This window comes from Vigna angularis, chromosome 6 (genome assembly GCF_016808095.1).
Source record: "Vigna angularis cultivar LongXiaoDou No.4 chromosome 6, ASM1680809v1, whole genome shotgun sequence".
Lineage (NCBI taxonomy): Eukaryota > Viridiplantae > Streptophyta > Magnoliopsida > Fabales > Fabaceae > Vigna > Vigna angularis.
Window position 1 is genome coordinate 31450568 of NC_068975.1, and position 13288 is coordinate 31463855.

The 13288-nt window shown below is 33.1% G+C and overlaps 2 protein-coding genes across 6 annotated transcripts; both read left to right on the top strand.

Annotated features, from left to right (window-relative positions):
• Nucleotides 1–653: 653 nt before the first annotated feature.
• Nucleotides 654–6788, top strand: LOC108342058 (homeobox protein SBH1). 5 transcript variants are annotated; one of them, XM_052879165.1, is made up of 6 exons: nucleotides 654–759; nucleotides 865–922; nucleotides 1699–1921; nucleotides 2314–2563; nucleotides 6068–6309; nucleotides 6393–6788. In XM_052879165.1, exons 2-6 carry the CDS (start codon nucleotides 867–869, stop codon nucleotides 6594–6596), a joined length of 975 nt encoding a protein of 324 aa, XP_052735125.1. In that variant the 5' UTR covers nucleotides 654–759; nucleotides 865–866; the 3' UTR covers nucleotides 6597–6788. The 5 variants fall into 5 exon arrangements, with proteins under 5 accessions (XP_052735125.1, XP_017435249.1, XP_017435252.1 ...); XM_017579763.2 differs by having other exon boundaries at nucleotides 656–748; XM_017579760.2 differs by having other exon boundaries at nucleotides 865–1921.
• Nucleotides 6789–8702: 1914 nt separating this feature from the next.
• Nucleotides 8703–12288, top strand: LOC108342217 (54S ribosomal protein L17, mitochondrial). The gene is made up of 7 exons (XM_017579951.2): nucleotides 8703–8878; nucleotides 9797–9943; nucleotides 10337–10402; nucleotides 10713–10787; nucleotides 11426–11555; nucleotides 11636–11761; nucleotides 11994–12288. Exons 2-7 carry the CDS (start codon nucleotides 9798–9800, stop codon nucleotides 12135–12137), a joined length of 687 nt encoding a protein of 228 aa, XP_017435440.1. The 5' UTR covers nucleotides 8703–8878; nucleotide 9797; the 3' UTR covers nucleotides 12138–12288.
• The last annotated feature ends 1000 nt before the right edge of the window (nucleotides 12289–13288 follow it).

A 13288-nucleotide genomic window follows, 5' to 3' on the forward strand; every position in this document is an offset into this window, starting at 1 on the left:
ATTTATTTCAAACAAAGGAAATGAAGTGTCATATATGTACTTGTTAACAATAAATGAGGTGTGCTAAAGCGAAGAGAAACGAAGAGTAAAACCGGGAGAGGGAGACAATGGGAAGCGACAATGTGTACGTAACCTGATGGAGGTGCTTTCACTACGGTATTTTACGGGAAGTGATGCTACTCTAGGCCTTTATTATGGACCGAAGGATGGGATGGGATATAGAGAAAACCTATTGTGCTGGAAATGGAGAAAAAGAGATTGAAAGGAAGAGACATTCGGACTGTCCCACAAACTTTGCCAGCTTTATTTACCTAGTCACAGACGCGCTTTTTCTGTGCTAAATTATTATTAGTTTCTATCGTATTTGTAGATCATATATGCTACCACACCAACCACAGTGTATTCATTCATGTTTAGCTCCGCACATGCAAGAATTTATGATAAAAGTATTCTTGATTAACGCTGATCTTTAGAGACATAAAACTTCTATTTTGGAGCTAAAACAGAATGAACCAAATCAAGCAAAGAAGTTAAATCTCTAATGTTGTGATAAATATGGTTTAGTACTTGTGGGACTAGAGAATTTTTTAATCACTGTGGTGAGAAGAGGACAAAGGGAGTGAGAATATTAAATGAGTGGAGGGATTGCCATCAAACTATGAAGAGAGAGAGAGAGAAGGGGGGAAGGGTTGATTCCGTGCCCCATAAACATAAACCTATCCATCTATCCATCTCTTCTCCATTCATGGTCAGTAGTAGGTAACTTGTTTTCTCTTCCTCGATTTGATCGTTCCTTTCTCTCCTAAACAAACTAAAAACTTGGTTGGGCTCTCTATCTCTCTCTTCTGTTTTGTTTTATGCCAGGAATGGCAGCGTATCAGTGGCAGTGCAGGAAAAGAGAGGGAGAGCTTTCATTGGGAAGGTAAAAACCTTTGTTTGTAGCAGTGCCTTATACGAACCCTCTCCCCTTCTCTTCTTCGCTAACTCATCGTTCTCTCAGTGTGCCCCGCGTGCGCTCTGCTGTGTCTTCTCACTCACAAGTGTAACCGTGTAACCACTAGAATCAGAGAGAGTGCGTGTGAGAAAATGATTTCATTCATTAATGCTGGAAAGAAAGATTAACATTTAACACCCATTTTCCAAAGGAAAACTCTGTGCAGGCTTTGCCAGAAAAGTCAAGTGGGAAAACCTCTATACTACTTACTTCATGTAACTGACTTTAGCCACCACTACCACTATTTAGGATTTTCTGTAAAAAGCCTGATACTTTTACCATAAAACCCGGGAGAGCTCTGAAAGACAAACATCTTCGGACTTCATAAAATAGAGAGAGAACGAGAGAAGAGAGTGCGTTTGTTTTAGTTATATGTCGTAAGGTTAGCTAGCAAGTAGTGAGTGAACAACTGTAGTGAACCACAGAAGTTGGTTGGCAAAAAGGATAAGACAGTGAGTGAGTGAATGAATGTGTGTGTTGTTGACAAGTGAGTGAATGTGCAAGCAAGCCATGGAGGGTAGTAGTAGTTCTAATGGCACTTCTTATTTGTTGGCTTTTGGAGAAAACAGTGGTGGGCTATGCCCAATGACGATGATGCCTTTGGTGACTTCCCATCATGTTGGTCATCATCCAATAAATCCTAATCCTAGTAATAATACCAATAATAATGCAAACACAAACTGTCTCTTCATTCCCAACTGCAGTAACAGTGGAACTCCTTCTATCATGCTCGACAATAACCACAACAACAACGATGATAACAACAACACTGGGGTAGGGTACTATTTCATGGAGAGTGGCCATCCCAACCACCGCAGCAACAACAATGGAAGCTCCTCCTCCTCCTCCTCTTCTGCTGTCAAGGCCAAGATCATGGCCCATCCTCACTATCACCGTCTCTTGGCAGCTTACGTCAATTGTCAGAAGGTGAGAAAAGAAGAAAAAGCTTGCTTTTAACTTGTTGAGTCTTGTGTGATGTATGTGTTCACCTCAAACACCCCCTCCTTGTGTAAAAAAGGTAGACAGATTTTGTGGTTGAAAACGATCGATGCTTAATTAATTACTTTCTGCACACAATTTCGGATCTGAGTTGTGTGGCATGTGTACTGCGAATTGTGGACTTGTATTTTTGTTTCTTTCTATTAAAAACACTATGTTGATAAGTTATGTTCCATCGTAAGAAAGAGAATTGGCAAAGAAGTCAAAAAACCCTTTAAAGCAGAAGTGATAAAGACAGTTTACTTCATGGAAGTTATATCATGTGTTTTGTGGCACCTTCACATATTATACCATACATGGTTTTCACACGTTCTTTGCAGGTTGGAGCCCCGCCTGAAGTGGTGGCAAGGTTAGAGGAAGCCTGTGCTTCTACGGTGACAATGGCCGGAGATGCAGCTGGATCGAGCTGCATAGGTGAGGATCCAGCTCTGGATCAGTTCATGGAAGCTTACTGCGAGATGCTGACTAAGTACGAGCAAGAACTCTCCAAACCCATAAAAGAAGCCATGCTCTTCCTTCAAAGGGTTGAGTGTCAGCTCAAAAACCTAACAGTTTCTTCCTCCGACTTCGGTGATGACCCTCTTTCTCTCTCTATCTATGCTGTCTTCTGAAATTATTGTTCATATTTAATACGATGATCTATAAACGTTTAAGTGAAAAACTTGGATATAGCTCCTTCCGTGAGTAAGTATTGTTCTCCTGTCAGAATTGGGACTTATCCAAAGATTTACATAAATTATCGAGATAAAGCTCTTATTCTAATTGATTTTTTTAAAAAAACATTGGAAACTGTTCTTAAATTTAAATAACAACTCCTAAGGAGTATATATCTACGTTGTCCGGTTGTTTGTAACGTTAATTGCTTAATATTTGATGTTTGAGTAATTTACTACCAATGCATGCCTGTGGTTTAAGGATGTGTGTTGTGAGGATTGAAAGGTGCCTAAAGTTGAAGAAGCACCACTTTTTCCTTATTCGCTCTCTTTGAACTATTGTATTTTGCTACCTAGTCTGTGTATTTGCGAGGGTTTCGAATACTGGCATCGGTGCCCTTGTTCAAAGCGTGGCTTTGTCTGTCAAAGTGTAGATGGTGCTGTGGTACATATCTGTATCGTCTTCTTGGTGTTAGTGCATTGATTAAACTGTTTTGGTATCTTGCTAATTCGTCATCTCGTGTGTGCTTGATATTGACATGTACACAGCTGTCTTTTTTGGAAATATAAGACTTTAGTTACATTCTTGTCATCTATTTCCCCATTTGATTTTTACCGGGATTCTCAGATTTGGCTGGTTTTGTTTCCTTTATGCGTTAAAGATTCTACTTGAAATGAATAGAATGATGAAATGGCCGAGGGAAGCTTGCTGGTAAAATTAGGTCTGGTATAACCTAGGGATTAGGGTTTCTTCTTGCCCTGGAGTGGTAATTTCTGGGTAGGAGGAAGTTGGCTACATGTTCTCCTAGGAAATGTAATAAGCAGACCAAAAAGTGGCAGAAAAGACCAAAGTTCTTTGGGGATAAGTACAGAATTTTTAAATTGGAAGAGTGAATTTAAGCCGTAAATAGTATTACTGCTATATTTCTTGAAATTTTATCCACAACTAAAAAATAGAGGAAACCTTCTATTCTTATTTACCACTATATCAATAAATCACAGGCTTTTAGTGAAACTATGGGGTAGATACATTTGGAATATTAAATGCCATAATCTTTATTTTTTTAGTTGTCCAGTTTTTTAAAAGTATTTTTCATTATTGGCTTTGTTCTTCTGTTTTATAATAATTAAAGATACTATTAATTACTTTTGTTTGTTATAGTCCTACTTTATAATTGATACATGTGTGTGTCTATATATGGTGTGTGTAATGATGTAAAAATGAGAAAGAGAATCCAAACTATTTCATTAAGACAATATAATTTATTACCTTTATTTCTGCATTTTTTTTTTTAAAAAGATAGTGGAGTATATTTTCAACTTTTTTTCTTTTTACTTTTCCTTTAACCATGAGGGTTAGCCGAACAGTTTATACATGAATAATTATAGTAATTGTATTTCTTATATTTGTATTTTATCGTAACCAAAGAAAAAAAAATGAAGAGTAGGTGTGATCTGAGTTCTTCTCGTCGTTATGATTTTGGGGTATATATGGATCAATAAATGAATCTGCAAAATCATTTATTTCAGTGGATTCAAATTAGCATCGATTGGAAATAAGAGGAATTAGATAGAATGATAACTTCAAAGAGCTCTGTCGGTGAGATGTTTTCTGACCGTTGAGAATGGTGAGAACACATATACCTAAAAATTGAAATTGCAACCGATGGAAAAGATTTCAACTGTGGTCAGGAGAAAAACTGGACCGGGTGAAAGAGAAAATTAATTAAATGACAAACCTAACTAAATTTTGGGATAGCTGCCATTTAAACTTAGGCGTTGATGTATATTTTTAAGTACTAAACTAAGGCTAACTTAGTGACCTTTTGGTAGTTTATGGACTTAAGAGGGCTATTAAGGTTTTTTATAGAAGACCTAATCTAAAGTTATTGGGAAGTAAAGCATTGAAGTGGCTATTTACTTTATATTTTGTTATATATTGAAAGGGTTTGAATGCAATTTTGCTTGATTCATTTTCGTTTTGCTTTCCACTCCTTTGTTTTTCTTCTATCCAAGCAATAAAAGATCTTTTACATTTTTTGTTTTCTCTCTATCCAAATTCCTCCATATGATATTGCAATCCCATCAGCATTAAAGGGTGTTTTGGGAGAGGGGTTAACATCATTGACGAGATACCACTTTATAATAACTTCCATTATTATTTATCAGGATAATAGTTACTCTCTTTCTGATTGATTGGTAGTAAGCTGAACTTTGGTCTTCCCTGTTCCCAATCCTGAATAAGTGAAATTGAACATGTCGAGGTGCCTTTGTTCATAGTTCGTATCAACTCTAAGCTCTTTCTTAAAAGGGTTTGGTTAGTCTTAAAGATTTCAATGTTTTGGATGGTTGGTGCTTAACAATAATGATAAGCCAACGTTCAACATAGATGGTAAATAGTCGAGTTTTCTAAATGTCATGAAAGTTTGTTTCTTGACGATGTGCAATGTGCAACTCGTTTTAGAACTGTTGGGTGCAAAAAAAAAGCAGTTGAAAATCAAAATATTGTTTTGTCTCGCCCTATTTTTTTCCTCAAACTGTTGTGTGCAATTTCAAAAGTTAGTCTATATGCATATTGCCTTTCCTGTGATTGCGTTTGCTTCCATAGGTACTAAACCTTCAGATGCATTTGTCATATTTGTTAACCATAGAGTTGTGGTAATGATTATTTTACATAGCTTAAACTGGAAATGGATATACATACTGTCATATCTACATATAATAATGCCGATTGTTCAATGAAATCTACATTTGAATTTAACAATCATCAATATTAGTCAAACTTTACTGCAATTATGCTGATGACTAAAAATGAAATGTGTAAAAGCTTTTTCATGTTTGCTGTTTATAATCACGAGTCATGATTAAGTTTAATGAGTCACTGTATTGTAGCTTAAAACTACAATGGAAGGTTTGCGAGTCGATAAAGTGGCCATTCATAAGTTACGTTGGAACAGTATATATACACGAGTACACTTTTTGGTCCATAACTTTGTCGGGCATAAAGAAAATGGAGCGTCCATTTTCTGAGTTTAAATGGATAGAATAATGTTTCAACTTGCAACCCGGCTCTTTATCCTATGCACCATTTGAAGTGCAAACTTTCAGTGGTGTGGATCAATTATTTCCTCATGATTGCAAGCTGTACTTGTGGTTGTTCTTTTCTTTACATTCTCATTAAATGTTGTCATAATATATTTACTTTGTGATTCAATAAAGAGAAACCCATGTTTATTTTTCCTTGCTAAGGTATTGAGATTGTTAAATATATTGAAGTTATAATATTGACTTTAATCATTGAGATACTTGCCTTTAGAAAATAATGCAGTAACATGGTATAGTAGTATGTCTATATAGTTTGAAAATTGGTGGCTAATACAGAGGTTGGCATTGTTGAATTTTTGGTGATTGTTATGTTCAGGTTGTAATGAGGGTGGTGATAGGAATGGATCATCTGAAGAAGATGTTGATCTACAGAGCATGATAGATCCGCAGGCAGAGGACAGGGAATTAAAGGGTCAGCTTCTGCGGAAGTACAGTGGATACTTGGGCAGTCTGAAGCAGGAGTTCATGAAAAAGAGGAAAAAGGGAAAGCTACCTAAAGAAGCAAGGCAACAATTGCTTGAATGGTGGAGCAGACATTACAAATGGCCTTATCCATCCGTATGTTGTTGTTACAACCTTTCTAATGTATTCAACATAATAATATTATAGTATGTTTTGATATAAGGTTTATTCATTGACAGGAGTCACAGAAGCTGGCTCTTGCAGAGTCGACAGGTCTGGATCAGAAGCAAATCAACAACTGGTTTATTAATCAAAGGAAACGACACTGGAAGCCTTCGGAGGACATGCAGTTTGTGGTGATGGATCCAAGCCATCCACACTACTACGTCGACACTGTTATGGCCAATCCATTTCCCATGGATCTCTCCCATCCCATGCTCTAGCTACACATTTTCATAGACTGCTGTTCTCACCAAAACCTTACCATTATTATATTTATATTATTAATATTAATATGCTCGAAGCTCATGTAAGCATTCTAAGAAATCCTAGATTGCTATACTATTGTACCCTCGTGTGGACCATCTACTCAAACAATATTCACCATCTTATATGAATAAATCAAATTCCCTAAATTTCAAACTCTTGTTACTTCCCTTTTTCTTCTGTTCAGTGTCAAATGCAAATTGGAACATTGAATATTGTTTTTAGCTTTGTTAGTTTAGTATGTAATAAATATTTATGAAACTTAATAATAATCTATATATTAAAATTTGTAATTAAATGATGGACGAATAATTCAAACATTTAGAAAAACTATTCAAGGATACTTTAAGTTTTATATTGAATAGAATTAAGAAATGAAACATTATATAAAAAAGAAAGATTTATAAATTTGTATTAAGATTTAAGATTTTAAGTTGAGAGCAATGTTAATTTTTTATATGATCGAATTCAAAGTTTAATTGATGTTGTGTTTTCTTAAGTAAATTTCTTTTCTTAATAAACCTATTAGTAAGTTAGAATCTATTTCAAATTATATTAAAAAAGAATTGAAAATTTGTTTTCGATACTTTTAACCTTTGGTGTAGAGTAATTCCCCTTCGCTCAAAGTGTTTTAATAATTTTGGTTCAACTTTTCCCGTATGATATATTTACACTATCCTAAAGGCACGATGCAAGATTCAAGATTATAATCCTATATCTCTGATATAATATAATATCACGTAATTGTGTATATGTTCACAGAAATATTTTAATAATGTGTTTTCCAGTCTTAATAAACTTATTTTATGTCATTACTGAATTTACTTTAAACTTTTTTATTCAATGTTGGGTCAATTTTACACGCGCATAATTTGTTTAGAAAATGGATAAATTGACCAACAAAAAGAAATGTTTTGGGTTGTGATGATTTTAAAAACTATAATCTTGACATCATTATGGCACTAAATATAAAGGATAAATTAATAAAGAAATCTTACGTTGTATATAAAATGAACAAATGAGATGCATAAAAATATATTAGAATGATAAAAAAAATTCTTATTATTGATAGCTTATAACGTACCATACCTATGATGAGCAAGTAAGAAAAAAAATAATAAAAAAAGATTTATTTTTAAAAATACTAATAGTCAAATTTTAGATGCAAACAATAAAAGGATTTAATAATTTGTGTGTGTGTGTGTGTGTATATATATATATATGTTGATTATTCAGGATCTGTCCTTAACTCATACAAATTAGTTTATCATGAACAATTGTAAATTAATTTTGAGTGAATCAATAGAGAAAATTAGGAAGAACAACAAAAGTTGTTCTGCCCGTAAAACCCTAAAGTATAGTACAGTGAATGGATTGACCCATACTATTCACAGTCCCGGTTTTCTCTTAGCACCCTCGGGTGTTCTTTTTTAAAAGTTTATATATGGAAACTAGTTTCTGTAATTTAGTTGGTTTTATATGTATCTATCTTTTTTTTATAGAGTATTTTAATACAATTTATGAGCTGCATATTTTGTTAATTACAATTCATGTTAATGGATTTAATTAAATTTTAATGTTCTTTTATCTATTAAACTTTTATAGTTTCGTTAATTTATTTTAAACAACTTATGCTTTGATGAATGAAATATGGAACAAAATTAAGCATAACAAAATCCTACGCAGAGTCTCCGTGAAAGGAAAAACAAGTTCGGATTTGAATTTAAAAGAAATGGTTCTAAAATTTTAGTATTTATTTTCATTTCATTGTCATTTTCTGGATAGAGAAAGCTATTAAGTTCACATTATTTTTATAATTTTAATTTATGTACACAATTTTGAATAAAATATATGTTAAATTATTAATTATGCTCTAATTGAAAAAAATATAATACAATGAAATATTTAACTTATATATATATGACTAAAATTTGTAAGAATGCATTATTTAAAAATTGGTAGTGAAGAAAGAAAAGAAGAGAGTGAATTTCTATATAGGAGAATACCTGTGTATGTTTGTATGCTTTGCAGAAGGAGTGTATAATATATAGAATATAAAGTAGTTTCAAACGGCATCGTTTTGACCTTGGTGTTTATGCCTTGGGTCTCTCACGCTTCCCCCACATTCAAAACCCTTCTTTTCTTCCCTTCACTAATACCCTTTGCTGCAACAGCTATCTCGTATATTGTACCGAATGGAATGATATTGCGGGCTGTACGCTTCCGTTCTTTCGTTAACGTAAGAAAACTCTTTTCTTGTTCTTTTGGGGGACCTCATTGATTGATTGGGCATTGCCATTTCTTTCTGTATTCTCTGCTTTCTGTTCCCTTTCTATAGATTATAGATTCTGATCCAAAGGAAACCCCCAATGCCATCAGAAAAGTGATACGGCGTTGCATCAAATTCATGAAAACATTAATTTTGAATTTGTGTGAGTTTGGGGCACTTAAGTTATCAGCTGCCTACTTAGATTACTTGTTTCTTATATGTTTTTATCTGCGTATGTGAAGAGAATTTCAAGCTCGTGGTGTTACTTGTCAGTAGTAGTCTTTGGTGAAACTTTGCTTTGAAACTTCAGCACTGATATTAGATATTAGAAGCTGTTGGTGCCTGGTGATGTGATTTTTTCAAAATCATAAACTGTATGTTACTTATTTTTTTCTAGAACAGAAGCACTTGACTGCATTGATGATTAAACTATAAATCCTTCTATAGGACCTTACCTCTAACCACCCAAAAAGGGGCAGGAACATCTATAGAATATCTGACACTTAAACTAATTCAGGTGTACGTTAAGATGAAGATTAGAACCTTGGGCAATTGGATTTTATTGATTTAATTATGACTATTGTAGGTGTATTGACTCTTTAGTGTTATTGCACATCAAGCCTTTGCTTAAATGATGTATTCTGTCAAATGTTAGAAAAATAGCATTATTGTGCACTTGTATAAAATTGATCTTCAAAAATTTTTGCGTACAAAATTGGGGAAGAAATCATGACAGCAATAATAATTAAATTGAATATAGAAAATATTTTTTCTAATAAACCGAGCATTTGTATTTCTGCTGAAGAGAGTGTAATCCTCTCCCGCACAGATTATATATTTATTTCTCTTGCTTCTTTTTCTGCATCTGATGGTTCTGCATACATCCAGGATGAAGATGTCATTGGTTCGACCTCTCTTGACAAGGCGAGGATTCAGCACAAGCTCTGAGAACCTTGTTGCTTCTGTGCTCTTTGAGAGACTGCCAGTGGTCATCCCCAAAATTGACCCTGTAGTTTACGCATTTCAAGAATTCTCGTGAGTTTCTCTCTGCTTGAATAAAAAGTATATCTAGGAAATTGAATCTTGGATTTGTAGTCATAGAAGGTATTAGTTCATTTTTCAAGGAAAAAGATGTGATTCTGCTGGAGGACTGTAGAATAGGAAGGGATGTCATGTGAACATGAATTGTTGAACGCTCCTTTTATGAATTTGGTGATTTGGAAACTAGGTGCACGGTGATATTTAGATAAATTTTAGTGATGAATATCCTATTTTCCACCTCGAATTTTCAAAAGAGAACATATGGAAAATGAAAACCTTGTATTCTGGTGAATTTTTAGTTGTCGTTTGATTAATCTACATGAAGAACCTGTTTTGGCAGTGACTATTGTACTAAATGTATTTTTTTTATGGGGTTTAAACTGTTAGGTTTCGGTGGCGACAACAATATCAACGCAGATATCCTGATGAATTTCTAGACAAATCTGATGCAAGGTATAAGTACTCAATGCTATGTCTATAGTTTGAATATTCTGGTATTTACCTAAGCCTTATAATGACTTCATTTGGTTATATAGTATGATTTGATCTTTTGCCAAACCTATAAAGTTAATGCCGCCTTTTAGATTATTTTACTTGGTTCGCCAAATTTAACTTAGTGGCTTAGAATATGATGCAATGACAAATGTTTCATATTCTTTTTGCCTCCTTCTCAATGTGTTGATATGCTTAAGATTTATCATAGCTGGCAATACAGATAGTTTCTTCTTTTCATTTGTTCTCATGAAAACTATGTTACTTCCAGGGGAAAAGGTGATTATCAGATTGACTATGTGCCAGCACCAAGATTCACCGAAGCTGACAAAAACAATGACAAAAGGTACATACCAATATGAATACACTTTTACCATAAGAAAATGATTTATTTAAATTTCACTAATATATGAAGGAAGACGAATGCTATAAAAGAAAAGCCATCATCTCAGTACGTGTGATTCTCCAATGGAGTATTGGTTTTTTCTTAATCTCATCTTCCTTGGGAGTGGACCAATGTCTATTTTCTGTAGCATGTTGTTTAGTTACGGATAATAGTTAGCAAGGGTTATTCAGAATTTAAATTCCATTTTTATTCCCTTGCCTGCTTTAGTGGCGAGGGAATGAATTTTGCTTTGATAAATTGTTGTTTTTATAATGTAGAGCAAACTTGCCATTTGTATATTCTCATACTCGTCTTTCGTCTTTATGAATATGAAAGTTATCATAGATTTGTATACCAGGTCTTATTTGTTCAAACTAAATACACTTATGCTAGGGCAAGGACCAATCCTCATTCTGTGTCTTAGGTAACATAGTCAAAACTAAATATAATTTCAATGCTGAGAAGACAGAGAGACACTACCTACATTTATCTATATTTATCCCTTTTATTTTTCATTATTTTAAACAAATGAATTTGCTTTCAGACATCATTTTTTAATGACTGCTCATTCTTTTACTTGTTACTACTTGTCTAATTAGGTCATTACAACGAGCTCTTGATAGAAGACTCTACCTTCTCGTCTATGGTAATGCACATGGGGCTCCTAGTGGAAAGCCTGTGTGGCATTTTCCTGAGAAAGTTTATGACTCTGAGGATACCATGCGCAAGGTGAACCTTGGCATATATGGCTTTTCTTTTATTTTTCTGTAATTTTTCCCTATCAACTTTTTTATATTTTTATTTTGCAGTGTGCAGAGTCTGCATTGGAATCAATCATAGGAGATCTTTCTAATACATATTTTGTTGGAAACGCTCCAATGGGCCATATGGTTGTTCAGCCTACAGAAGATCAGTCTGGATCCACATCTTATAAGGTTAATCTATAGGAAATTTGTTATACTTCTGGTTTACTTATTGAAGCTTCAGTTTTTTTATAATCTTATTTATATCAATATATGTTGGCACTTTATTTATTGAAGTGCTTAGGACTTTAACTTGTTTGGTTGTCACATGATTCCAAAACTAGCCTTTCCAGTGCTTCTTTTATCTCAATGTAAAAGTTGATTTATTTGCTTATACTTTCTCTTTGTTGAAATCTTCTGCCAGAGATTCTTCTTCAAGTCTCAAGTAATCGCTAAAAACAAGTTCAACATTGCGAAGTGTGAGGATTTTGTCTGGGTGACAAAGGATGAATTGATGGAGTATTTTCCTGAGCATGCTGAATTTTTTAACAAAATGATCATTAGCTGATGATAATGGAGGACATTTGTTTTGTTGAAACAATTGCAAATTATCACTGAATGATAGTGAATGACCTTGAAAAAACATCAAACTACCATAATGTTTCAGGGCACGTCTCGATTTAATGTTTTGATATCTATCCTTCCAGTTCACCAACAAATCTTGTTCTTAAATTTCAATTTAAGTTGTTTTTTTTTTTTTTTGCGTTCCTTAGATTCTCTTCTCATCTCCTTGCTCCCGAACAGCAGTTATATTTTGCTAATTATTTTTATTTGACAATTTTTGTGAAAGAAAACGGTATTATCTACTAAGCTTAAAAATATTTAATATATATTTAATTATTTAAATATTTTTTAAGTTGTTATTGTTCAATTAATATCGCTAATAAAATAAATTAAAATAATCAGTATATTTACGTGTTAAATTATTTGATTATAATTAATAATTGTAATTTAATTTATAAGTGTTAATTGTTTAAATTTCTACACTGATAAAGATTTACATCTTAAGATAATATAATATAAAAAATTATTTTTTATTTTTCGTTTTAATTTTTAGTACTTTTTAAAAGATGGATGAGTTCATCCTCTCTTTGGTCCGATAATATAACTTTGATCCGCCAATTTAACAAATTATGGAGGACGGATGAGAGCAAACTGACAGATAAAAAACTTCAATCTGACCCATTAATTTTAGCATACTGGTTGTAGTACATTTTGACATTTCTAATTTTTAGAAATTTAATTCTTCATTTCACCGAATTCATTCATTTTTTTGTCTTATTGCTATTTAAGACAAACAGTACTTGAATTTCATATAAATGAAAAGGATAAAATAGAAAATGTTGTAAATATTTTATTAAGATCTAACATTTTTTTTCTTCAAAAATAACTTTAAGCTGTAGCACTTTTCAGTTGGTGAGATTATGTTCTTTCAAACATACTAGTGAGTTGTTACTTTTAGTATATTTGAGATTTTTTTTTTTAAAAATCTCAAAAATCTATTACTTATGCGAACTTTTGAAGATAAGGCGACTAGTTTAATAAATACAACAAATATATTTAAGTAGCAAATATATTTTTATGAACAAAAATCACTTCTATGAAAATGTTTTGAAATACTCTTGTTCTTTTTTCTTTTTTTTTCTTTTAGAATTAGTG